Below are 22430 nucleotides of genomic sequence, written 5' to 3' on the forward strand. Positions count from 1 at the left end.
TGTTTATGTATGTATTCGCTACCCAATAAGCTGAACCCGTTTCGCTTCCAACTATAATTTCGCTTGTCGTAGCAGATTGTCAGTCTTTCATCGCTAAACCCGGTAAACAAGTGATATTGATACGCAATAGGGTAGTTTCCTTCATCAAAGAAAACGAAAGGCATTGATTGCGATTCGTTACCCACCATCAGTGTATTCATAATACACAAATTATTTGGTTTTTGAAATACCGGTTTAGACGAATGGCAAAGGTCAAATTTTACCCTCATTTGAAAAAGGCCAGATTGGCGCCCATGCGATTCCACTCCACGTGACGTCACAGGGACCTAGTTTCTACACGAGAGGATAGGATTTATACATCGTCTGAGGTTGCCAATGCATGCATGAGGCACAGAGCTCAGGGAAACATGTCTTAATAATCACTTATTAAAACTGGCTAAGGTCGGAAAGTTTTCTTCGTTTGATAAGGTATTAATAAACCTTTTTTAAGCCAAGCGCTACCAGCCAGCAAGGTACTCACCTACCCGCTAGCATCCTGCGTCCTGTGTCCTGTCAGCGCTCAGAGCCTCGATCAAGGTCACCTCACAAGGCGGGAGGGGGAACCAGAAATGCGTCGCACGGACTTTTTCCCATCATTCCTACTTACGCGTCGCGTTTTCGTGCGCTTGAAAATTTTCACTTTTCATTTAATCGCGAAAAATAGGTATCGTCATTTAAAAATCTAAAAGCGTGAAATAGGTACTCCAGGAGTAATAATCTTTCGATTTAGGCAATAAAAAAATAGTAGGAAACCACCCTATTGATATATCGCAACCGATTTTTTTTCTCCTATTATTCCGACTTACGGACGGCGATTGTGAAGTACTTATAGGCCTCTTATTCCACCTTCTCTTCCCTACCGGTACTTTTGTAACACCTTGAGATGTATAGTGGGCTGGTTTATAGCTCTTTCACCAATTTGTATTTACTTTCTATGGTATTAGTTGGAAAAATCGAAAAAAAATTACTGCGATAATGCGCGTTCCTAAGTTTCACGCTAACTTTCCCGTTAATTTGGCGACTTTCGTCACTATTTTTGCTATGACGTATGGGTACTGGCAACTTTTATTACTGGAAAGTTGATTGCTATTTTTTTCTTTAAAAGGATCTTAACCATTTCGCTTAATAAGTGGATGACTAGATCGTCACTACTTCTCTGTTGCTCCTCGGCCTCTGGTTCGGTGGTATTTACACTTTTTTCCTTACCTCAGTGAATGGTTCTTTCTGAAAGAGTGAATAAACCGAAGCTATAATGACGTCACCAACTTACGAAAAGTGGGCGGCAACTTTTCATTTTTTTATCTTAAAATTATGAGAGAATGGCTGATTGGGATTGATTTTTTTACTGTGACTTATCTCTCCTTCCATCGACCGAATTATATTAATGGAATGCGATTTCGGGCTGAGGTAACGACCCATATGACTCTACGCTGCACTGAATGGCAAATGTTTTAAACACGTTAATGTATGCATTGCTGTTTCACTACCATGTGCTAGTTTTTGGACTGATATCGGAACGGTCATCCGTTGGAACCTAATCCGGAATTTTATGAAAAAGTATATAATTCCGCGTAGTGATTCCCAGCATGTCGTAGCAGATTGTCAGTGTTCATCGCTAAACCCTGTAAACAAGTGATGTTGATACTCGCTACCGATTTTTTTCTCCTATTATTCCGGCTTACGGACGGCTTGTGTGGCGTACTTAGGGGCCCTTAATCTACGTGCTCTTCCCGATACTTTTGAAACACCTTGAGATGTATAGTGAAAGTATAATTACTTATGCATGTTTGCGGTCTACATAATCGTCTCTTTCCTCCAGTCTATTCAAAATACATGGCCTGAGGCATAATTGGAATTGGTTCGTGGTAAGCTTTCTTAATCCTCGTCACAGTCATCATTTTTTCCCTGTAGTTCACTTTCTGCTGACGTATTGGAGAAACCTGTTCCGTAAGGTTCTTTTCTCAGGTTTATCGTATTCTCTGGAAACGGCTTTGGCCTGACAGTGCCTCTGCAAGCGATGTAAATATGACAAGTCCATGATTAAGTCGTTGAAATAAAATGAAATAAAAACACAATTCGCGAATACGAATGCTATGAAATTCCCACGGATTATCTGAGCATTGGTCGAATGGTTTAAATCACCTTGAATACCTTCGTTTCTGTTCCTGCCTGCTGCTGTATTTTTCCTAAAAAATATGGGAATTGCGGTATATGGTTTTTCGCAATGGCCATTTAATTGTAGGTACATATATAGCTGAAGTGGCATACGAATTGTATCAAACAAATACTCAGGTGCCTTGGAATTGGTTCAGGTTGGTGAAGTGGCTAAAGAACTTACTCCCCATCCAGTGGTACCGGGTTCAAATTATGCCCACCCTTTCCCTGCCCACAGCATTCAAGCTCAACACTTCGTCCGTCCGATGGGATTTTAAGCCGTAATCCCTTGAACGCCTTTCGTTTATAGTAGCCTGATGCTGACTCCAGGTTTCTTTCCTCTCTTTCTTTCCTACTATTCCTTCATAGCGTGAATAACCTCAGCTATTCTTCGCCTCCTTCAAATACCACATGTACTTGGAAGTAATATGAAATATCGTCTTGAGTGGCAGAAAATTGTTGCAGGAATTAAGGTTCGCTTGCGATCTCTTAATTTCTCACGCTACCGTAAATCGGGGTTCCATGTAATGGTGAGACAACTAAGCCAGGAATTTCGTTCGGAAGGATCCAAAACCAGAGAGGTACGGGGGAAAATATTTTTTTAAAACAGGTTTCTAAGTAGAGGGTTGTAAACTAATTTTAACACTTTTCATAATCGAAAATACTTAATTTTTCCAAGAGATCTTTTTCAAATTCGTGATTCTTCTACATTTTGTTTTCTTTTATGAAGCAAAGTAATTGTGTTTTTATATTTCGAGGGGAGTCCGGACCCTATGGGCCCCACTACGCCACTGGGATAGCTTGAAATGGTTTGGTACTATTTTCGTGTTTGGGTTGGTATCACTTATCAGTGCACAATTTAGTGCTCTACAGTGGATGATTCTGTGTCGTTGAATGACTGTTCAGATTATATTGATGGAAGACGTTTTAGAAATAGGTAAGTAGGTACCAACCCAAACACGAAAATAGTACGTACCTACCATTTCAAATAACTCTGGTTTACCGGAGCCTTCTCAGGCTAGATCCTTTTTTTCTTTATCTGGACCTCTATGTTTAACGATGATTAGTGTCTTGGAGTATAGGTATTGAAGAATTAAAGTGCAAAGTTTCGCTAACGTTTCGGTAAAAACCTTCATCAGGGCTTTAAAAACTTAATTCTTTTTTATTTTATTATTGTAAAAAACATTATGCTATCCTTTTATGCCTATAAGTATCAAATTTATGTACTCATTTTCCTTCATATCCCAGAAAAATGTGTATAAATATAAAGGAACGCTGGCAAAATTTTGCATTTATATTCTTAAAGACCTATGCACCAAGACACACTAATCAACGCTTCATTTTTTTGGGCAAAATATTTATGCCGCTTATCCATCTGCTTGAAATCATAACGTATTTTGTCGTATTTTTTTTAACTTGCCAACGCCTTAATTGATTCCAAAGAGTTTCCACTCGGGCAGTGGCTCGTATTTACAATTGCATAATAATTTCCTCCCCGCAATGGAGGCTCGTACTCTTCTTTCTTGAGAGAATCGCGGAATGGAGGGTAGCCAGAGAGCGCGTGTCTTATTTCGAAGGCGATGCCTTGTTGCGTGTTAAATTCCGCCCTCGCCCATCAAATCAGCATTACGCAGCACCTGAAGGGGGTTCCTTCCAAGTTTCCGCTCATTTAATGGCGCCATGTTCTCCCGCGCGAAACTTTCAATAATGCAGTTGCCTCACCGCTCGTTAAGGGAGCCATTGTTTGACTACGCCATAATGCTTTCCCTCTCTCTCAGCCTCTTTCCAGTAGCCAGTATTTGGGAGCTACTGGAAAGGAAGCTTATGGAACAGTGAATATGATTACCATTCTCAGTTTTTAAGCCTGAGTCACACGATCATATTCGTCATTTCCTAGTGATCACTCGTAAATGATCTTCCTCGGCCATAGTACGGCAAGCTACGGCTAGCAGTAGCCATAGTTGCCACTGGCAAACCACAATTCGACCATAATTGCTGTGTTGACTGGGAAATTTGATCGTGTGATTCAGGCTTTACAATACTGCTTAAACTTGAATCACACGATCAAATTTCCCAGTCAACACAGCAATTATGGTGGAATTGTGGTTTACCTGTGGCAACTATGGCTATTGCTAGCCACAGTTTGCCGTATTATGGCCCGACTGTGGATGCCATCCCGCATTTTTTTAGTCATATTCGAGTGATCACTCCAGCGATCACTCAGAAATATACGTCGTGGGCAATTGTTTTTCGCGATCACTCCAATGATGAGGATTCCCGTCACTTTTTTCATCGCTCGTCTGGTCCCTTTTTCCGTCGCCTAAACCGTCACTAAAACACCATATCATCCAATCAGAACCCATGCCCGTATGGAGCGATTGCTGCGCAACGTTTCACAATCTTGGGAACGTCATAGGTAAACATAAATACGCTATATGTTTTCGTGATTTTCTATGACAAACGAGCTTTGATATCGGAAATGATGCGAAAAGCCACGGCGGGAGGGACCGTGTGATTCAGAAAAATTATCACTCTAGCGATCACTTTTTCGGTCGCGAAAAGCGATCGCTCGAATGATCACTTTTCGCGACGAAAAAAAATGAACGTGTGATTCAGGCTTAAGCAGTATTGTAAATGGGGCATATAGTTTATATTACTACGTGTGGGGTTGCGGTGTTGTCGGCAGCAACAATAAGCGCTGATGTGTATATTTATTCTGAGGGTAACACTCCACCAGGAGGATGGTCAACCCGCAGATTCCCTCACCGTATCTCCGCGCCCGTTCTCTGTTCGTCTTGCATATCGCCGTGTCTGTTGGTTGATAGGCGCATGCGCGGTCCGATTCGCGTGTTCGGCGGAACTTCGGCCGCCGTGCGTGTCTTTGGTCTCGTAGTTTGAGTGCGGTGACGTAGGCGGAAGCCGGGATGATGTCGTGGTCCGGGTACCAGAGGTTTATTGCCTCTCTGACCTCTTTCAGCATCGCAACGGATTTTACCCTCCCGAAATAGCTTATTTTTTCGTTTCCGTTTCCGCCCTTGTACCTCTTTTTTTTGTTTTGTTTTTATGGGAGAGGTCATAGTTCGGCGGCAAAAAGAGTGCATTTCGAATCGTGAAACCACATTGATATCTTTGATCTTTTTACCCGCTAGTTGCATTCAATGGAATAAAATGGGCCGCACCTGGTTGGTCTCAGTCATTGAGCGGTTAGCATGCATTTACTGTACTGTGTACTGTCTACCTGTACCTATACCTTGACAGTTTATCTCTTCATTCTGTGATGCTTGCACTGTTTAAGTTTCGTGACAGCTATTTTACGGGAGATATCATTCGGAATAAGATAGGAGCTAATTAAAAATGAATTAAATCGACAATGTAAATTTTTCATGTCTGAATTTTGTGGTCACTGTATGTTTCCATTCCTCAGTTTTGCCATTGTTTTCAAATATGTCTCTCTCCTTTAAGATCGGTACCTAATTTCTCAAGGTGAATTTTCTTTTTTCGAGTTTCTGCAAAATAGTTTAAGCTCAAGGGAGGATATTTTAGTATTGCTAATGGACGAGTTTTGCCTTTCCTTGGACATGGTCTAAAAGATCGGTAAAAATGGATTCTACGATAATATTTTTTAGTATATTTGTTGATTTATTTTTTGTTTCTTGTTCCTCGAATTCATATGGCTTGCAATTTGACTTGATCAAGTTCGATTTTAGTATGGATGTAAGATGACTTTTGTATAAATTGTTCATTTGGCCCCCATAAACTCATATACTACGGGCGCACTGAAATATCAGCCCTTGTTATGTGCAAAACTGCCTTTGTTGTTGTTGATTGTTCATGTGCAAAACTGCCTTCAATCGATTTGCAATAATAATGAGTACAGTTTTATTTTTTCCTAATAAAAATAGTATTTAACCGCCATAATTCTTCAGCATAGGACAGAAATCCAAGTATAATAAATGTAATTTATTGTAAGAAATAATTAAAATATTGAAACTTCCTGCAAACAGCGTTTACAGTCTTCACACACATCACTCCTAAATTTGGCCGATAGTAAAAGGGTTAATGGAAATTTTAAGTTTTAGTTCAGTTTCCTTAAAGTGCAGGATATCCTAGTAGGGAAAATCATTTGCATTGACCTGGATTTGGACCTTGATCTCGTGAACTAAGGCCAGGTCTTCTGCCACCTAGGTATCTTCTTTCTCTGTGTATTTTTTTTCGGCTTTAGAGAACAAAGTGATATATGCTGCCAGGCATAAATTGCCAAGTGGCAGCATGTTTGCACACATAGCACCACAGTCCCAAGGCTAAAGCCAGAGCCATTGACTTTATTCAAGGAATACCAGCTTCGAATCAAGGGTCCTGAACCTTATAGGACCTGAATCGAATTCCATTCAAGGTAAAAATGATCTTTCCCATGTGGAATATTCGTACTTAAAGTGAACTTGTGGGTGACTACACTAATATTAAGATACATGCGTGGCCTGTCTGTGATTATTTTGTTTAATAACCAAGTTTCCTGTTTGGGTCAGGCTAGGTAATAAATACACTATCAGATCATGACCTAATCAGTTAGAATTATTGCTGTAGACTATAAAATCTTGAGTGGGCTTTATTATTATACTTCCTTTCTGTCCGTGCACAGCAAGTAACATACATATTGAATTTGGCTCTGCTCCAAAAAATCCAATATAAACTTTACCTTTCTACCTCACCTCTTTTTTACACTCATTTTATCACTGAAATCACCTGTAATGTACCCACTTGATAGCTCATACACTTGTATACATGCATGTTATTATTAATTACATGTAATGTAAAGGACAAACATACATATGTGGAAAACATTATATACATATATGTATGTATTTCTATGAGCTAAGAAAGGCAAGTTGGAGTATTTAAATCCTTTAACAACTTGAGTGGAGTTTGAAAAAGGTTCCTGACTCCTTCGGGTGCTGAAGGGTCAACATCTTCAGACCAAAATTCAAAATAGCAAGACAATTGGGTGACAGGCATTTATTCCTGTACTTAAGAATGAAACTTTGAACTGATATTACTTATTTTCTTGATAATGCTCACTGTAGGAGTGGCGGAACTTCAAGCACAAAGAATTTGGATGCAGAATTTCCTAATGGGAACATAAATACTCAATCGATTAGAAAAAAAATCTCCAAATGCTCCAAGAAAAAATATTTAAAACCTCTCAGAGTTTATTAGCTGAGTGCATCATACAATAGAGTGACTCCCATCACCACTGCATTTTCATTTGCCAATCATGCTTGGATTCATTGTCACTCATTTCATTGTTTTTTTCTTGTTTAGGCTCTTTACCTGGAACAAATGCAGCTAACCAGATGATAGCATCGATTCGTCAAAAATGCACGCCCGAAGAAATATTGAATATGTTGAAGGATCTTCCAAATCCAAACCGTGAGGAAGATGGTGATTGCAGGTTCAATCCCCTTAAAATAGATGTATTTGTGCAGACTCTTCTGTATCTAGGTTCAAAAAGCTTTTCCCATTCCTTTGCTGCCATATCGAAGTTCCATTATATTTTTAAGGTAAGAATATGTACTTTAATGTATCACAAGTGGTTTTTTGATTACTAAACTAAGAGTTAGTAGCCGTTTTTGTGAATAAATTTTGAGCAGGAGCCATATGCATTATTGGCCACTGATATAGTCCCTCCATTTTCTTTATCATTTCATCATAAGTTTTACTATTTTTGCAAGACATCAATTCTCGTATCAAATGTGAATTTTAATATCTCAGTTTACATCTTAAACTGTTTGTCAGTATTTTCTGATATTTTTTATAATTATGTGTCACAAGTAAAATAGCAGACATTTCAAATTTTAAACATGCTACTCTGCAATTTATGCTTTGGTGACATAATAATTTCATGGAAAGCCAGTTTTTCTCATCTTTTTATAATATCCATTATGCTTAGGTATAATTGACATCATCTCATAGATGTAGGCAGTGGCGGCTCGTGAGTCAAATGCTAGGGGGGGCGCACTCCACCGGGGGGTCATAATTTTTTAATATTTCGTGTATTTTATTAAGTTTTTACGGCAATCTAGGAATTAAATTTTGTGATGCCATATGTTCCGTTTTTTTCAACAAAAATACCTAGTTCTCCTAATAAGGCTTGATTAATAAATACTAAATGCAGAAGACTCTCGGTCATACGGATCGGCTTAGTCCGGACTCTCGATTATACTGATCAATGATCTTGAAGAATAAAAATATATTTGCTGCGATATTATGCAAATACAAACGAAAATACGTTTTAGCGCCTACATTCTTCGTGCGGATATGCCCGCAATACACTTCTGTTGTTCGCTTTGCAATCATAATGCGTTATTTGTCAAATCTATACAACACTTGCAATGATTTAGGTAGCAATGACACTTATAACACCTGAGGAGGGAGGGGAGTGTCACAGACTTCCACTAGGCAAAAAACACTACTAGAATGCGCGCGCTTTGCTATTGCAGATGTACACTTTGATGGCGGTGTTCGCGTTGTTTCTTGAATACAGTATGATTTAAAATCAATAATTAAACATTTCTCACACATTTTTAACATAATCTGAAATACTCACATGCCTTTAGTTATATTGCAGAAGTCCATCCTTCTTTCCTTTTGTCCAGCAAAGTGATCAATTACAAGTTCGTTGAAATCAGCACCGGACCACAATTTCTTTCCCATTGAACGCATGGCAAGGGCACTCGTCTATAAATAAACAAGGGACGACACAAAATAGGCCGACGAAAAATACGACCAAAAAGAACAAGGTGCCTGGACACAGAATTGGGACAATTTTTCCCTATATTTCCCTAAAAAAACGAGCACTGTTGATCAATTCAAAATTGTCTTCTTGAATGTACACACAGCGCTAAGAAACTTCTTAATCGGCAATTACGCACAGTTAACTCCTCGAAAATGATGTCTGAACTCATTTCACTCCGTTCCTTCCGAGAGTCTTGCCGTTACTATAAGGACGACTCAAGGGAGATAGAAGTCGTGGTCCACTAATGCTGATTCAGCTGACGGACGAATTTAAGGTCAGCAAAGGCATTCAAACAAACAAGGACGTCACGGACCATCTCCTTGAGTCTAAGATTCATATGTGGCAAACACACGAGACGCCAACGGGTCGCATTTGGAATAACCATGTCTTCGAAATCATTGCCATGATATAATAGAATATAAATTCTAGATCGTAAAAGACGACGACTCTGAGCCACAGATAGGAGTTGTAAGGATCTCCGCACTGATATGAACTCTTCGAAGCCATTTAAATCAGACCGAAGTGGACATTTTCCGTCAGACAGCTACCGCTCTGCCGCTGAGGAATTAGGTGAAAATGAACTAAAAAAACAAGGACGGCTAGAAAAATGATGAACCTACACACAAAAGGTGCGTTGTACGCGGCACTTCTTGACAGTCATTGAATGACTCTATTTAAAGTCACGTTTTACGGGTTAAATCATGTTTAATCCTTCACCCTATCACGCACGCGCCTATTTCTTAAATTATAAATCAGTGGGGAATGTTAACTGATTTTTTCTAATACTGCAGGTCTTTTGATAAATTTATCTGAAAAATAGGTACCGCATTTCTAAACATCGGGAAGATATGAATACATTGTTCAGGCCTAAACATTATAATATTAGTTTCCCCAAGGTTCTTGAAATCCGTAATCATAATAGAACTGTGGCAAATACTCGAGAATGGTTTTCCTACATCAATACGGCCTTTAACTGGTTGGATTTTATGTGTTCCGGAATTCAAACCCCAAAAAACGCAAGCATAATGGGATAATTTATTTTCTGTAGCAATACCTACCAGTAATTAAAAATTAAAATCGTATAACTACACCCAGTACAGTGATCATTCTGATTCCGTACGTCCCTTTTCTGTGGCAGCACCAAGTAGACGCCAGATTATACGCCCGCCGGCCTGCGCAGCGATGTCAACTCACACGTCGCTCTGCGCATTTTCGGACGACGTCCCAAGACTTCCATAAGACACAACGTTAGACGCGTCATAGCACCAGCGGCCCCCACCACTACCACTCTCCATATAACTGCATGGGGATGGATTGGGACGTTCTGGCCAGCGCCCCACGGCTACAAATACGAACTTCTCGCGCTATTTCTTTTCGTGTTTTTCCAACACTTTCGATGTATGGGACTGAAAAAACACTTTGATTAATCAGATGTATAATTATAAATTAATAGATTTTTATTATTTTTACTTTTTCAAATATTTGGGAGGGGCGGCGTCCGAGAGTCCTTATGGGCAAACCGCCACTGGATGTAGGTGTGACTATTTTCTTAAAAAATATCAATTATTACATAGGTAGTCTTGCTTGAAGTTTTTTTCCTAAGATTTAAATCCAACGTAAATCATTCCTTTATTTTGCTATTTTCTTATGTTGACTCAAATATAAATCGTTGTAATTTAATAATTTTTACCTTTGAAGCAATTTGCTGGCAAGAATTTTGTTGCAATTCATTTTTATGAATTATATTTTGGGAATTCCTTTTGATTAACCTTAGGTTTGTTCTCTGTGGAAAATTTAGAGTAATTCATCAGTAGCTTGGAGAGAAACTCACCATTCAATCCATGTAGGATACAATTTATGAAAGGCAGAAGTGCAGTTGCAGAACCATTGAGTGATTATTTCAATGCATGGCATTATTCTTACTTTCTATTCAGTCTATTCTTTTCATTGGTTTGTTTTGACTGAAACATGACCTTCTGCGGTAGCAGTTTACTTTCAGCATGCTACTCTTCCTTTCCGAAAATTATGTTAATGATGATTGAATTCTGTTTTATCTATAGCTTACTGTGAGAGTGGAAATGAATTGGTGTATCCATGGTCAATTTACCTATTTTACTTTGTAAATCACTCTATTTTTCAATGGTTATTTTATATTTGTGGCTGCTTGTCTTATCTCATATCTTATCCATCTCCGTTTAGTTCTTCTCCTTTTATTTTTTTACCTTATTCTTCCTTAATATATGTATAGTTTTTGAGAAGTCCTGTCTATTCCTACAGGTTCTTGCTGAATCTGAAGAAGCTCAGATCTGTATCCTTAGGAATATGTTTGAACTCTGGCATAGTCATCAGCAGGTAAATTATACATTGGAATTCATTACTATCTTTTGTTTAAACTTTTTTTCACTTCTTTAACTCAATATTCAATTATGCTTGTTGCTGTCTCCCTTAGATGATGTGTGTCCTTGTGGACAAAATGCTGAAAACACAAATTATTGAGTGCTCTGCTGTTGCAAATTGGATTTTCTCTAAAGAAATGTGTGGAGAGTTTACAAAGTAAGTAACCATTGTCAGTTGTAAATTAATTGAACCTTTTAGATGAATTGTCTTTTTCTGTCCCAAAATTTAAGCAATTGGTAAAGTAATTCTTTTAAATGCAATGCATCCTGATGTTTCCGTGATTTATATCCAACTCCCTACAATATTTTATTAGAGAGGTTTCTGTGCATAATAAAAGCTATTTATGCTTCTTTATAATTTTTTACTGAAGCATTAAGAGGTTTAAGATTGAGAAGATTTGTTCCGGAAAATATTATGAGGACTTTGAAGAAAATTTGTACAACAATACATGTTTTTCTGTGATGCAGAATTTCTAATCAGTATTATTAACATCTTTACTTAATTTTGAAATTATATTTGCATTCTGGAATCATAATCCAACCTACTTAATTACACTCACCGAGGAAATATTTATGAATGGGTTAAACTAAGGTGGCCTGTTGTATCGTTGTCAAAATTCTGACCGAGAAATATTTTTGTTAAAGGAATTACCTGTGGGAAATACTGCACTTAACAATTAGAAAAATGAGCAAGCACGTTGGAAGGTTAGCACGAGAGCTGGCTGAGGCGAGGGAACGATTAAGAAGAGCTGTTGACGAGGAGAGTGATGGAGAATCTTCGTCATCGGCATCAGAAGATGCCAGTGCAGAGGGTGGAGGGGGTCAGCCTAAGAAAAAGTCTGGCAAGTCATCAGGGGGTGCCGCCACAGGGGGCCAGAATGACGATAAGGAAAGGCCGTCAGAAGAAATGGTGGAAAGAATGGAGGAACGCCTTGAAGCGGCTCAGGCTGACCAGAAGAACCTCTTCTTGATCATCTTCCAAGTGAGCCTTTTTGTCATTTTAATAATGATAATAATAATAATCATTGAATTATGTTTACTTGGTTAAGGCTATGTTGATTCATTTTAGTGGATGACAGTTTCAAGTTCATTCCAGCTCCTGCTTTTAATGTCAGGAGCTAGAGAGTCCTAATGACAGGAGCTAGAGTGTTTCAGAATTTTCTTTTGCTGAAATGAGTCATCCTAACCTGGAAAACATTTATCGAAATAATCACCTCAGAAGCCTCCACACCAATAACAAAATTTCATTGAAAAGGTAGAAACACGGTAAACACATGGACTTCTGTGTTTTATTACATATTTCCAGTTATGTCTTCAGTGTTTTTTAACCAGTTACATTGTTATGGTTCAAGAAATTTAGTAAAATTGCAAATGATTTTAAAATCTATTTTACTTTTTTTTTAAATACTGCAGTTATAATGACCACTTTGGTCACGATCATTGCCTAAACAATCTATCCCAGTCATCCATGGTATCAGAAATCAACTGGGAATTAATTGCACCACAGCTGGTCACTATGATAGGCATGGTGGGGGGGCTTCATTGCCAGTTACTATGATTAGTGTGATGGTCAATCTGTTAATAAAATACACATTCATCGGAGTATTAGGAAATTATGAAAGAAACAAAAATCAGGTAATATTACTTTTGATGTATCTTTTAGCAGCACTGATACAAGTACATCTTAAAATGATGAGAATCAGTGAGTTAAATATTATTGATCCAGTAATAATACCAAAATTTTTTAGCTATGTCCAATGTTATACAGTGGAACCTCGTTAAAGCAAGTACTGGCTATTGCGAAACCCCCGCCATTACGAGAGATAGCCGAGGCACTGTCAATTGACCCTATGATTAGCATGTAAGAAAAGTTCCTTTGTACGAGGCCCTTTTGGTGCTGGCACTCGCCATAGCAAGTGTTTCCATCACCAGAAATCCTTCACCATGAGTCCCTAATCTCTGTAATATCTGGCGATATGTTAGAAATGAAGTTAGCATGGAGTGCTCAAATTCACGTAGTAAACTGTCGTTCAATAAATAAGTAGTTCATTTTGATGAAAATATTGTGGCATTAACATTTGCGAATGCTCGATCTTCTTTTGTTCCTCCAGCAGCAGAAAGCAGTCGGCAGCATACCTGCACATCCATGAGTTGTGTGAATAGAGAGCATTTGAAGGTAGATACCATGGCCAAAAAATGCAAAACATGCCTAAGCAAGGAAATAAAAATAATAGAGTAATATGAGAGTGGAAAATACAAAATACAAAAAAGAAAATACAAAAATAATAGAATGATCACCTAAATGTACTAATTAAGTATGCATAGAAAAATGGCTTTGTCGGTTGTGCATTGACATAATGATTGACAAAGCAATGCTTTACTTAATTTTCAGTATAGCGCTTAGTAATTGTTGGTGTAGTTGTTATTAAAGCAAGGAAATTTAGTGATGCAAAAAAACATCGCCTTTCGTCTGGATTTATGCTTACGTTTATGAGATAAAAATTTCTCTGTCAGCGCACCACTGCTGTTCCTGTATAAGTGCTCACAATGGGTGTATTGGCTATTACTTGCTCCACCTCCGGTAAAGCGACAATTCACTAAAGCGAGTGTTTATTTGAGCACCGTGGGGTCTCATTTTATCGAGGTTGCACTGTTCACAGCATAAAAAGAGATGTGTACTAAACCTTTGTAGTTACATTCCATATACATAATTGTGTTCTTCAAAATACTATTGATTTTATTATTGTCTATCATTGAGAGGCACAATGGTAGTTAGCATGAAAAAAAAAGATTTGCGAAAAGAGACATGAAAAAAAAGTTATGCCATTGCATCAATCCCAATATAGATGCAATTCAATTTTTGGGGTAGTTTGTTGTGGCACACTCAACCCTTTGAACTTAGTACCAAGCCAGTATAATAATGTGTGTTAAAGAAAATTATAATTAGTGACTTAAATTGATAAAAAATTTTATTTTTTCAGAGATTTATTATGATCCTGTCGGAACATCTAGTCCGTTGTGACACTGATGGGAGGGACTTCAATACGTACTGGTACAGGTGGACCATTGGACGACTTCAACAAGTTTTTCTAGCAGTAAGTATAAAGAAAATATCTCTTAGACTTATTTTTTGGTAATGTGGGGACAAAAATTTAAAAAGCCATTTTGCTTTCTTAGAATGTGGGGAATTTTTGTTGCCTATTCTAGTAAAGGGATCAAAAATTCAATCTTTTTACCTTCGTCTGAAAACGGAATGCTTTTTGAAGCTGTTGTCCATGTAAATCATCAAATTTGTTTGGAGGCATTGCTGGCATTGTGTTGGGTTAACACTTTTGCTTGCATTTTCTTGAGTTATTTTGCTTGCATTTTCTTGAGTTATTTTGCTTGCATTTTCTTCAACCTTCTTAGCAAGAATGCTGCCTAATGAGGTTGCTGTTTTTTATGTTAGTTGTGAGCAAAAATACCAAAATATTTCTGCAGTGCTTGATATTTTTGAGTGTATGTTTGATTCCAAAAGATGCTCCTGCACTGTGGTATACTCTCTAATGCCGAACTCTATTGGAATTTGCAAAATTTCCCGCTTTGGGGAGGTTACAGCCTAATAGAAAGGAATGCAGAGTTAGTCACATATCTACCAATGGCCTTTTATAGAAATAAAAATTGTTACCAAAGACATCAATTAAATGAGTAACCCCTCGGAAACAAATACACAAAAATTCCAAGAAGTATCCCTTTAGTTTGATTCTATAACGAAGGTAACATCAAGAAAGCCAAATTCAATAGAGGATTTTCTAATGATTATGAAAGATTATCTTATGATTATTGAAGGAATGGGAATCCTCCCTTTGGTAAAAAATTTTATATGTATAAACAGTCATTGGTAAAGCTCCTTGATTTTCTCAAATGAAAATAATCCTTATTTGATGCTCCTTGCCATTTTTTGCAATATTTAGCATTGGTGCAATATTTGCTTATTTGTCAGAGATTTATTAAGGGTTTCAGACCATACAACATCTTATAGTACCTGAAAAATAATGCAATTGCAAAAATTCCCTTTTGCAAAAATCAAGGAGCCGTAGTCATGCCATCAAATTATTAAAATGTGTCGTGTAATGTTTTTATTGCTGTTTGTCATCATTTTCTCAGAAAGTATCATTTCATGGAATTTCAACATGAAAAGGGATTTGAATTGTAAATTTTGCTAAAACACTTAAAAGTTTTATTTACTCTTCTTTCCCTAATATGTACAATTCTCAATTATTTTTCAGCATCATGAGCAAGTGCAGAAATACAGTTCAACGTTAGAAACGCTCCTTTTCACACATGATTTGGACCCTCATATACTTGAAGTATTCCACCAGTTTGTATCTTTGAGGGCATAAAGAGAAAAGGCTTTTCATTGTGCATGCTAAGGTGTATTTAAAGTTGGAAGAGTTTCACTCTTTTCTTTTTATGGACTGCAGTCACTCTGAAGTGGTGTCTTTTAAAAAGTGTGACAAGAAAATAGCCATGAGGATTATCTTTGTAAAAGTTTTGCTAATCGAATGACGAGTGTTGTTCGTGAATCTTGAAGATTTATACTTTTTCATATGCAGAATGAATGCCCAAGTGAATGGCCATTAATGATTTTATTTAATTTTTGTTTGCATTTGTTTGAGTTGTTCAGCATTTGTACCTGGATTATGGGTTAAATTCTGATGTTCATTGATGAAGACCAATGTGATCTGTATTCTTTGTGTAAATGCCATCAGTAAATTAAAATTCTGTTTTTAAAAAGAAGGTATGTAGCTAATATCTCATGTTGGTTAATATCCTAATGTGTTCCATATTTTATATTTGAAATACTAATGATGCCTCCAGGAGTTTGAAGGGAAATAGGGAAGGAACAGTGTTGAAGTTTATGAGTAATCTTAGTTACTGAGATATTCATAATAATATACTCTTACTTTTCCACTGAATTTTAATATTTGTACAACATGTTTCCCCACAAATTGGCATAATCGGGTACATTTACATTGAGTGACTGAAAATTATTGTTAAAGTATTCTACCTGTTAAGATAGGTTTACAAAGAGCATAATGAGAATTGTCCTAGCCTGTTTCGTCTTTGAATTTGGGCATCCCTTTTCAATTCACATTGAGTTCTAAAATTTTACTGAATTTAAGCTTAAAACTTTCAAAATTCACCGAATATCATGAATTCAAAACATCATGATAACTCTTAGCTGTTTTTATTCCTGGCTCTGATACCCTGAATCAGGCATTTTAATTTTTAAACAAACAAGTCTCCTCACTATGTAAGATTTTACACTTTCCCGGCGAACAACATGTAAAAACTCTTCTCGGGATACCATGCGGGTAAGGTTATATGAGAGCGCCGACGTTTCGGGTGCTGACTTGCTACCAATTCCACCGCTACTGAAACATCGGCGCTCTCATATAATCTTACCTACGAGGTATCCCAAGAAGAGTTTTTACAAGTCTCCTCACTGATTTTGCATGATGACAGCCTTGCCAACCTAGCTGCCTTGGAAGTCCCAAACTTAATGGCGGTGTCCTTTTCACTTAGTTTTTGAAGCTCATTTGAATGCACACAATGTTTTTGGAGAAGAGATAGTTGGTAGGGTTTCCCATATGCATTCCAACTGTGTATTTTACATGACACCTTCATGTAAGCAACCTTTTGTGTGGCTCCTACCCTGTAATTAATGCAGCATAGGTGCATATTCTAGGAGTAATTGCAAATGACTTCCACAATAGCTGCTTAACCCTTTTAGTGCTATCCTTCTTCCCGGGGTACAGTCAAAAAATGCTGAGGGAATTTTAATAAAATGTAGCAACTAGGAAAAATAAACATTATTAAGGTAATTTTTTAGATATCTTTAAGCCGTTTTTTTTAATTAATGATATTAAATTGGGCAATAATCACGACATTTTTATACGTTTACTGATATATAAGTTTTTTTATTTCAATGTCCTCAAATTAAACAAACGCTATATCGGCACGCCACACTAAAAGGGTTAAAGGATCATTTTAATGTGTTAACCTTTCCACTGCGATAAGGCTGTAGGCTAAGGGCAAGGAGACTGAGAATACCCTAAATGATTACAGTTAAATAATTGTCATGTAAGCAAGCCTAATGATCCATTCTATGCTTCCAAGAAGTATTGGTTGAACAATATTTTAAATATATTTCCATGTAATTTATTACACTGACATACCCCGAGGTTTTGGGTGTCTGGCTGCTGATAGGCTCCAGAAGAAAAGGATGGCACAAGGATCTATCTGCTGCCGCATACTTACATCATACTCAACATGATTCATGAGGGGCTAGAGGGTAGTCTCTTGAATCTTTTTGAATCTCAAATAATGACCCATTTAGGGCAAGATAGGGTGGATAATGATTAGGTACTGATTCAAGTCATATGAAGATGTATCACTGATGAGAGAATAATTATCATAAAATATTAGTAATTGAACCCTTATCATTTTATGAACTCTATCACCGGGTATGCATATTTTTTTAAAGGGACCAATTGACTACATCACCACCTTAGATTGCTTTTGCTTCGTCATCGAAAATGAATTCTGAATAGCTAGGGAAACAAGCAGTGTGTGTGATTTAGATGATTTCAAGATGAAAGATTTAGATGAAAGGGTACAGAAATTCGATGTTTTTTTCACCAGTAACTGTAGCAGTTAGCAGAAATTCAGAGAATAATAGGTAATTTTATTTAAAATTATGTGGCGTTTGAGATGATACTAAAGTTCTCATACTATTATTTGCAGGAAGGTAAAAAGAAAAATTTTCTATTTCATCCTGGGAATTATGCTACCTCTTGGCACACATTTGTTATGCGTGATCTGTGGATCCAATCAAGGGGAACAGACTATCAGATTCATTGCAAGTGGCCTTTTCCTTTATTTTGTAGCTCTTAGTTATAATACCCGTGTTTATTGCCCTCACATTCTTTGCCGTTGTTCAACCTACCTTTATGCTTTCATGAGTGGTCAAAACTCCATGTTCTCTCATACCCCAAATTTTTCTTTATTAGGTAGCAATTCCATAATTCTTTGCCATAAATGTTCTATACTTTGTCCATGAGTGTTGGAATTATCTAGCATTTAACTCCAGTCATCAAAAGGCTTGATGGTGATGGGCCTAAATCCATTAAGCTCCACGTTGTTTTTATGCGGTCTACACAATATTTTCATCAGAATCATTTAATATTGCTAATTTATGTTTCTACTAGAGATGTGCGAATAGTATCCGCGAATACTCGAATACCTCGAATACTAGAAAGTATTCGATATTCGAGGTTTCGAATAGTTATGCGAAAAGTACCGCCTCGAATACCTCGAATTTCGCGTCATACACTGTCGCACACACGTCGTTGGTAGTTGACTCGGAAAAATGTAGAGAACTGTAGTCATTTAGTGCTCGCAGCGCCGTTTTACTCAAGTTGACGAATTACATCAAATTCGTGGATTTTAGCGGTGAAAAGAGTTCGTCGAGGGGAACCGAAAATGGTCGGGTGAAAAAATCCGAAAATCCCCGATTCCCCCCACCAGGAGAACCTCAGTGCCGTGGGATAGCAACCTTAGGGCATTTCCCACGATCCGCTATCCCCCTCCATTCAGCACTCGCCTCACCCACTCTGATGCTTTCCTCTTCTCCGAAATCAAACAAAAGGTCCCAGCTCGCGCAGGGATCGCATTACGAAGACCCCTGCTTCGAAAAAAATATCGAGTTACGAGAACAATAAAAACGTGTTTCACGCCCTCCCCCCTTTTCTCACCCACTGACCTTTTTCTGGCTACCTGCTTCGAAGTTCCCCATTTCTGGATGTCAACTGCTGTGTGAGTACCATAGGATACCCTTACATTAGCGCATTTCCCAAGATCCGGTATCCCTCTCCATTCAGCACTAGCCCCCCCTCTGAGGCTTTCCTCTTCTTCGAAATAAAAAAAAGATCACAGCTCGCGCAGGGATCATATTACGAAGACTCTAGCTTCGAAAAAATACCAAGTTACAGGAGAACAATAGAAACGTGTTTCGGGCCCTTCCTTTTCTCCCCCACTGACCTTTTTTTTCCCTAACAGCTTCGAAGTTCCCCATTTCTGTGGAGGTCAACCGCTGTATGAGTCATCTATTAGCACAAAAGGTGTCTAAGAATGACTTTCGTCAATTGATCACACCTTTATTGAATTGAAATATTAGTAATGTGTGCGTAATTTCAAAAAGAATAAGACCAAACACGACGTATTTCTGAGTTTATTTAAGCATTTTACGCAAAGAAATAAATGTCAAAATACGACGGAGACTTAGCATTCTGGCGAAACTCGATATGAGCAGCAGAGCTTCTCGGAAGTTGATGCGGTATTTTTTTCCGAAAACAAATATCAAGTTACAATTTATGAGTGGTGCTATAAATCTTTATTGTTACAGTCCCAGACAAAGGGATATTTTCTCAGAATATTTGGTTTCTCCCTGATAGCAATTCCAATTCATCTTCTTATATCCTGAGAACTCCCGAAGATGGACTGAAAATAATTCAAGAAAATCCGGTGGAAAAGAGCTTGTATTTTGCAAAATGCCTCAGATTGTCAGCTAGCACTTGGCAGCAGGAGTGGGGGTAAAGCGATGTTAGTTGAATTAATTATATGCCAAATTGTTTCCATAAAATTAAAATATTCATTAATCAGCTAAATTCCTGTTCGAATCATTTAAAGGAAATCAAAATTACTCCCCAAAATCTTGTGTTGCCTGCTGCATAGGCAACCGAGTCAAACATTCCAGCATTCATCATTTAGTATTCGAGGTATTCGAATATTCGAGCAATGATTTAATATTCGAATTCGAGAAATCTGCTATTCGACCCATCTCTAGTTTCTACTTCTAAATTCTACGTAAAAAATGAGTGAGCAAGAGACATCCTGGATATTTTTTTAATTATAACTGCTCAATTAACTGGTATGAGCTGTACTCAGTAATTTTTGATTTCTTTCTCTCATGCATGTAAATGGAGGATCTCTGACCAGATATTTGAGACCAGGTTTCTTAATCTTTCATTTATTTTTGTTACCTATCATTGCATTTCAAAAAAAGATTTTATTACTAATTGTGGGACTAATTTTCCAGTAGTCTTTATACCAGGTTATTCATTACACGTAAAGTATTACCTAAATAGTATCATCATCACACCTAAAGAAAATAGTGTCAATTAGTTCAAAAACTGGAAGCAATGGTGGTGCTTCATGGTGAAAAAAATGCATGGAGAGACTGAAAATTCAACTTCAAAACTTTCAGATTTTACCAATTTTGGGATTCCAAATTTTAGGTCCTAAGCTGTAATATTTTCCGTCTCCATTTTAATCTGTATCAAATTTGCAGATTTTTCTGGAACTTGTAACATCCTTCACCCTACCTCAAATGATGATTAACCAAATTAAAGAGGTTCAGAAGCATACAACTCCTTCCATTGAGGTTGTGCAAGATACTTTGACAATAAAAATGGGTCATCATGAGAAGTGTCCTCTTCCCAACAGTTTCATGTGTACAATGGCATACTCTTTTTTTAGACGTCAATATTATTGTGGCCCACACCTCCCAGCATGGCATAAGAGTACCTCAGTTAATTTTGGTAGACCCATTGGTGCAAAAAATTTGAATGAATATAGAATGTGCAGCAATGACAGAACCTACGTAAATTAACCATTTTACCATTATGCTAGAATTTCATTGTAGGTGCATATCAAGCCTGGGACAATTTACTAAAAACAGAACCTTCCCTAATCAAAGGCATATGTCTTTCAACAAAATTCCAGTTTGAATTTTGTTTCAAATAATACATGCAATTACACCACCAATGTGGATAGAAAACTTTGAAAAAAATGTATTCTCAGTCATAAAAGTAACCAAGTTACATCTCTCTTTAACACATTTCATATGATCATGTTTTCCCTCACTGTGTTGTTAGATATCCGTTGATGATCACAAGAAATTCTGCCAGTAGCTTCAGATCAGAAGATGCTGGTATCAGCTATTCACCAGGTAAGCCTTTGCAGGAATATTTCTGTGATATTTTATTTGGTAAATTTAAATTCAGTAACCTCATCATACATTTTATCCAACGGTTACTTCTTGATCCATTAGGTGAAAAGAATAAAAATTAAAGCCAACATCCTCCGACCATAGGGAACCCACCTTAATGTCAAGTAAATGACTTCTATCCGCAGAAAAATTGTATTGTATTTATTGGACAGAAAGTTTGAATGTACATGTAAATTGACTCACTCTGGTCATACCCTGCAAAGCAATGTTTCTCACCACCAGAAATACATGCTATAAATTCACAGTACAATGGTATTGTACCCTTAATAACTTTTTTAATGTTTTTCTATTATATTAATTTGAATTCTCATCAATACCAACCCCAGGCCCTGTATGAAGTTAATTTATATTATGCCTTTGTGATATCAAAAAATAAATCCATGGAACCTGTATCGATTATTGTTCTGCTAGCATACTTACAATATCAAGCATTAACTTTTAATAACAACCACCTTAATATGAGATCAAAATAGGTCCAACATTTGGATATGCTTACAAATTTTTCTTTGTTTTGAGGAACATGCCTCTTTGATCGAGTACTATAATCACACTTTGAACTACACCAGCAAACACACATGATAAATCATTAAATGTCTGTAAATTACCCTGTTAGAATAAACATTGAATAATTTAGTCAAAGGGTGTAATTAAAGATTCATACACCCTCACCAGCCTACAGAATACACCTGCATCATTGGTCCACCCTTAAATACATCCCTATGCCAAGTCTCTCTGCATTACTAACGTGATATCAAATGCTTGCATTTTATCATAACAAGACCTTCCCTTCATTTCAATGAGGCTGGAATTAATTAGCTTTCTGTCAATCATTGCTGATACATCAAAAAACACCAAACATTGGCCCAAGGATGTACATGTCTATATTAAGTATGCACATGCAATATCAGTATTCTTTCATACGTACATATAGACA

At 37.3% G+C, this 22430-nt stretch overlaps 1 protein-coding gene across 1 annotated transcript in view; it reads left to right on the forward strand.

The window, feature by feature from the left end:
* The window catches only part of LOC124167232 (nuclear cap-binding protein subunit 1), a 53954-nt gene extending 37793 nt beyond the window's left edge, over positions 1–16161 (forward strand). Inside the window, exons 12-17 of the mRNA XM_046545104.1 lie at positions 7513–7751; positions 11264–11338; positions 11436–11539; positions 12028–12364; positions 14364–14477; positions 15651–16161. Of these exons, the coding sequence (XP_046401060.1) occupies positions 7513–7751; positions 11264–11338; positions 11436–11539; positions 12028–12364; positions 14364–14477; positions 15651–15764 (983 nt within the window). The 3' untranslated portion in view covers positions 15765–16161. The remainder of the gene's footprint in view (positions 1–7512; positions 7752–11263; positions 11339–11435; positions 11540–12027; positions 12365–14363; positions 14478–15650) is intronic.
* The last annotated feature ends 6269 nt before the right edge of the window (positions 16162–22430 follow it).

The sequence above is a fragment of the Ischnura elegans genome, chromosome 10 (assembly GCF_921293095.1).
Source record: "Ischnura elegans chromosome 10, ioIscEleg1.1, whole genome shotgun sequence".
In the NCBI taxonomy this organism is placed as follows: Eukaryota; Metazoa; Arthropoda; class Insecta; order Odonata; family Coenagrionidae; genus Ischnura; species Ischnura elegans.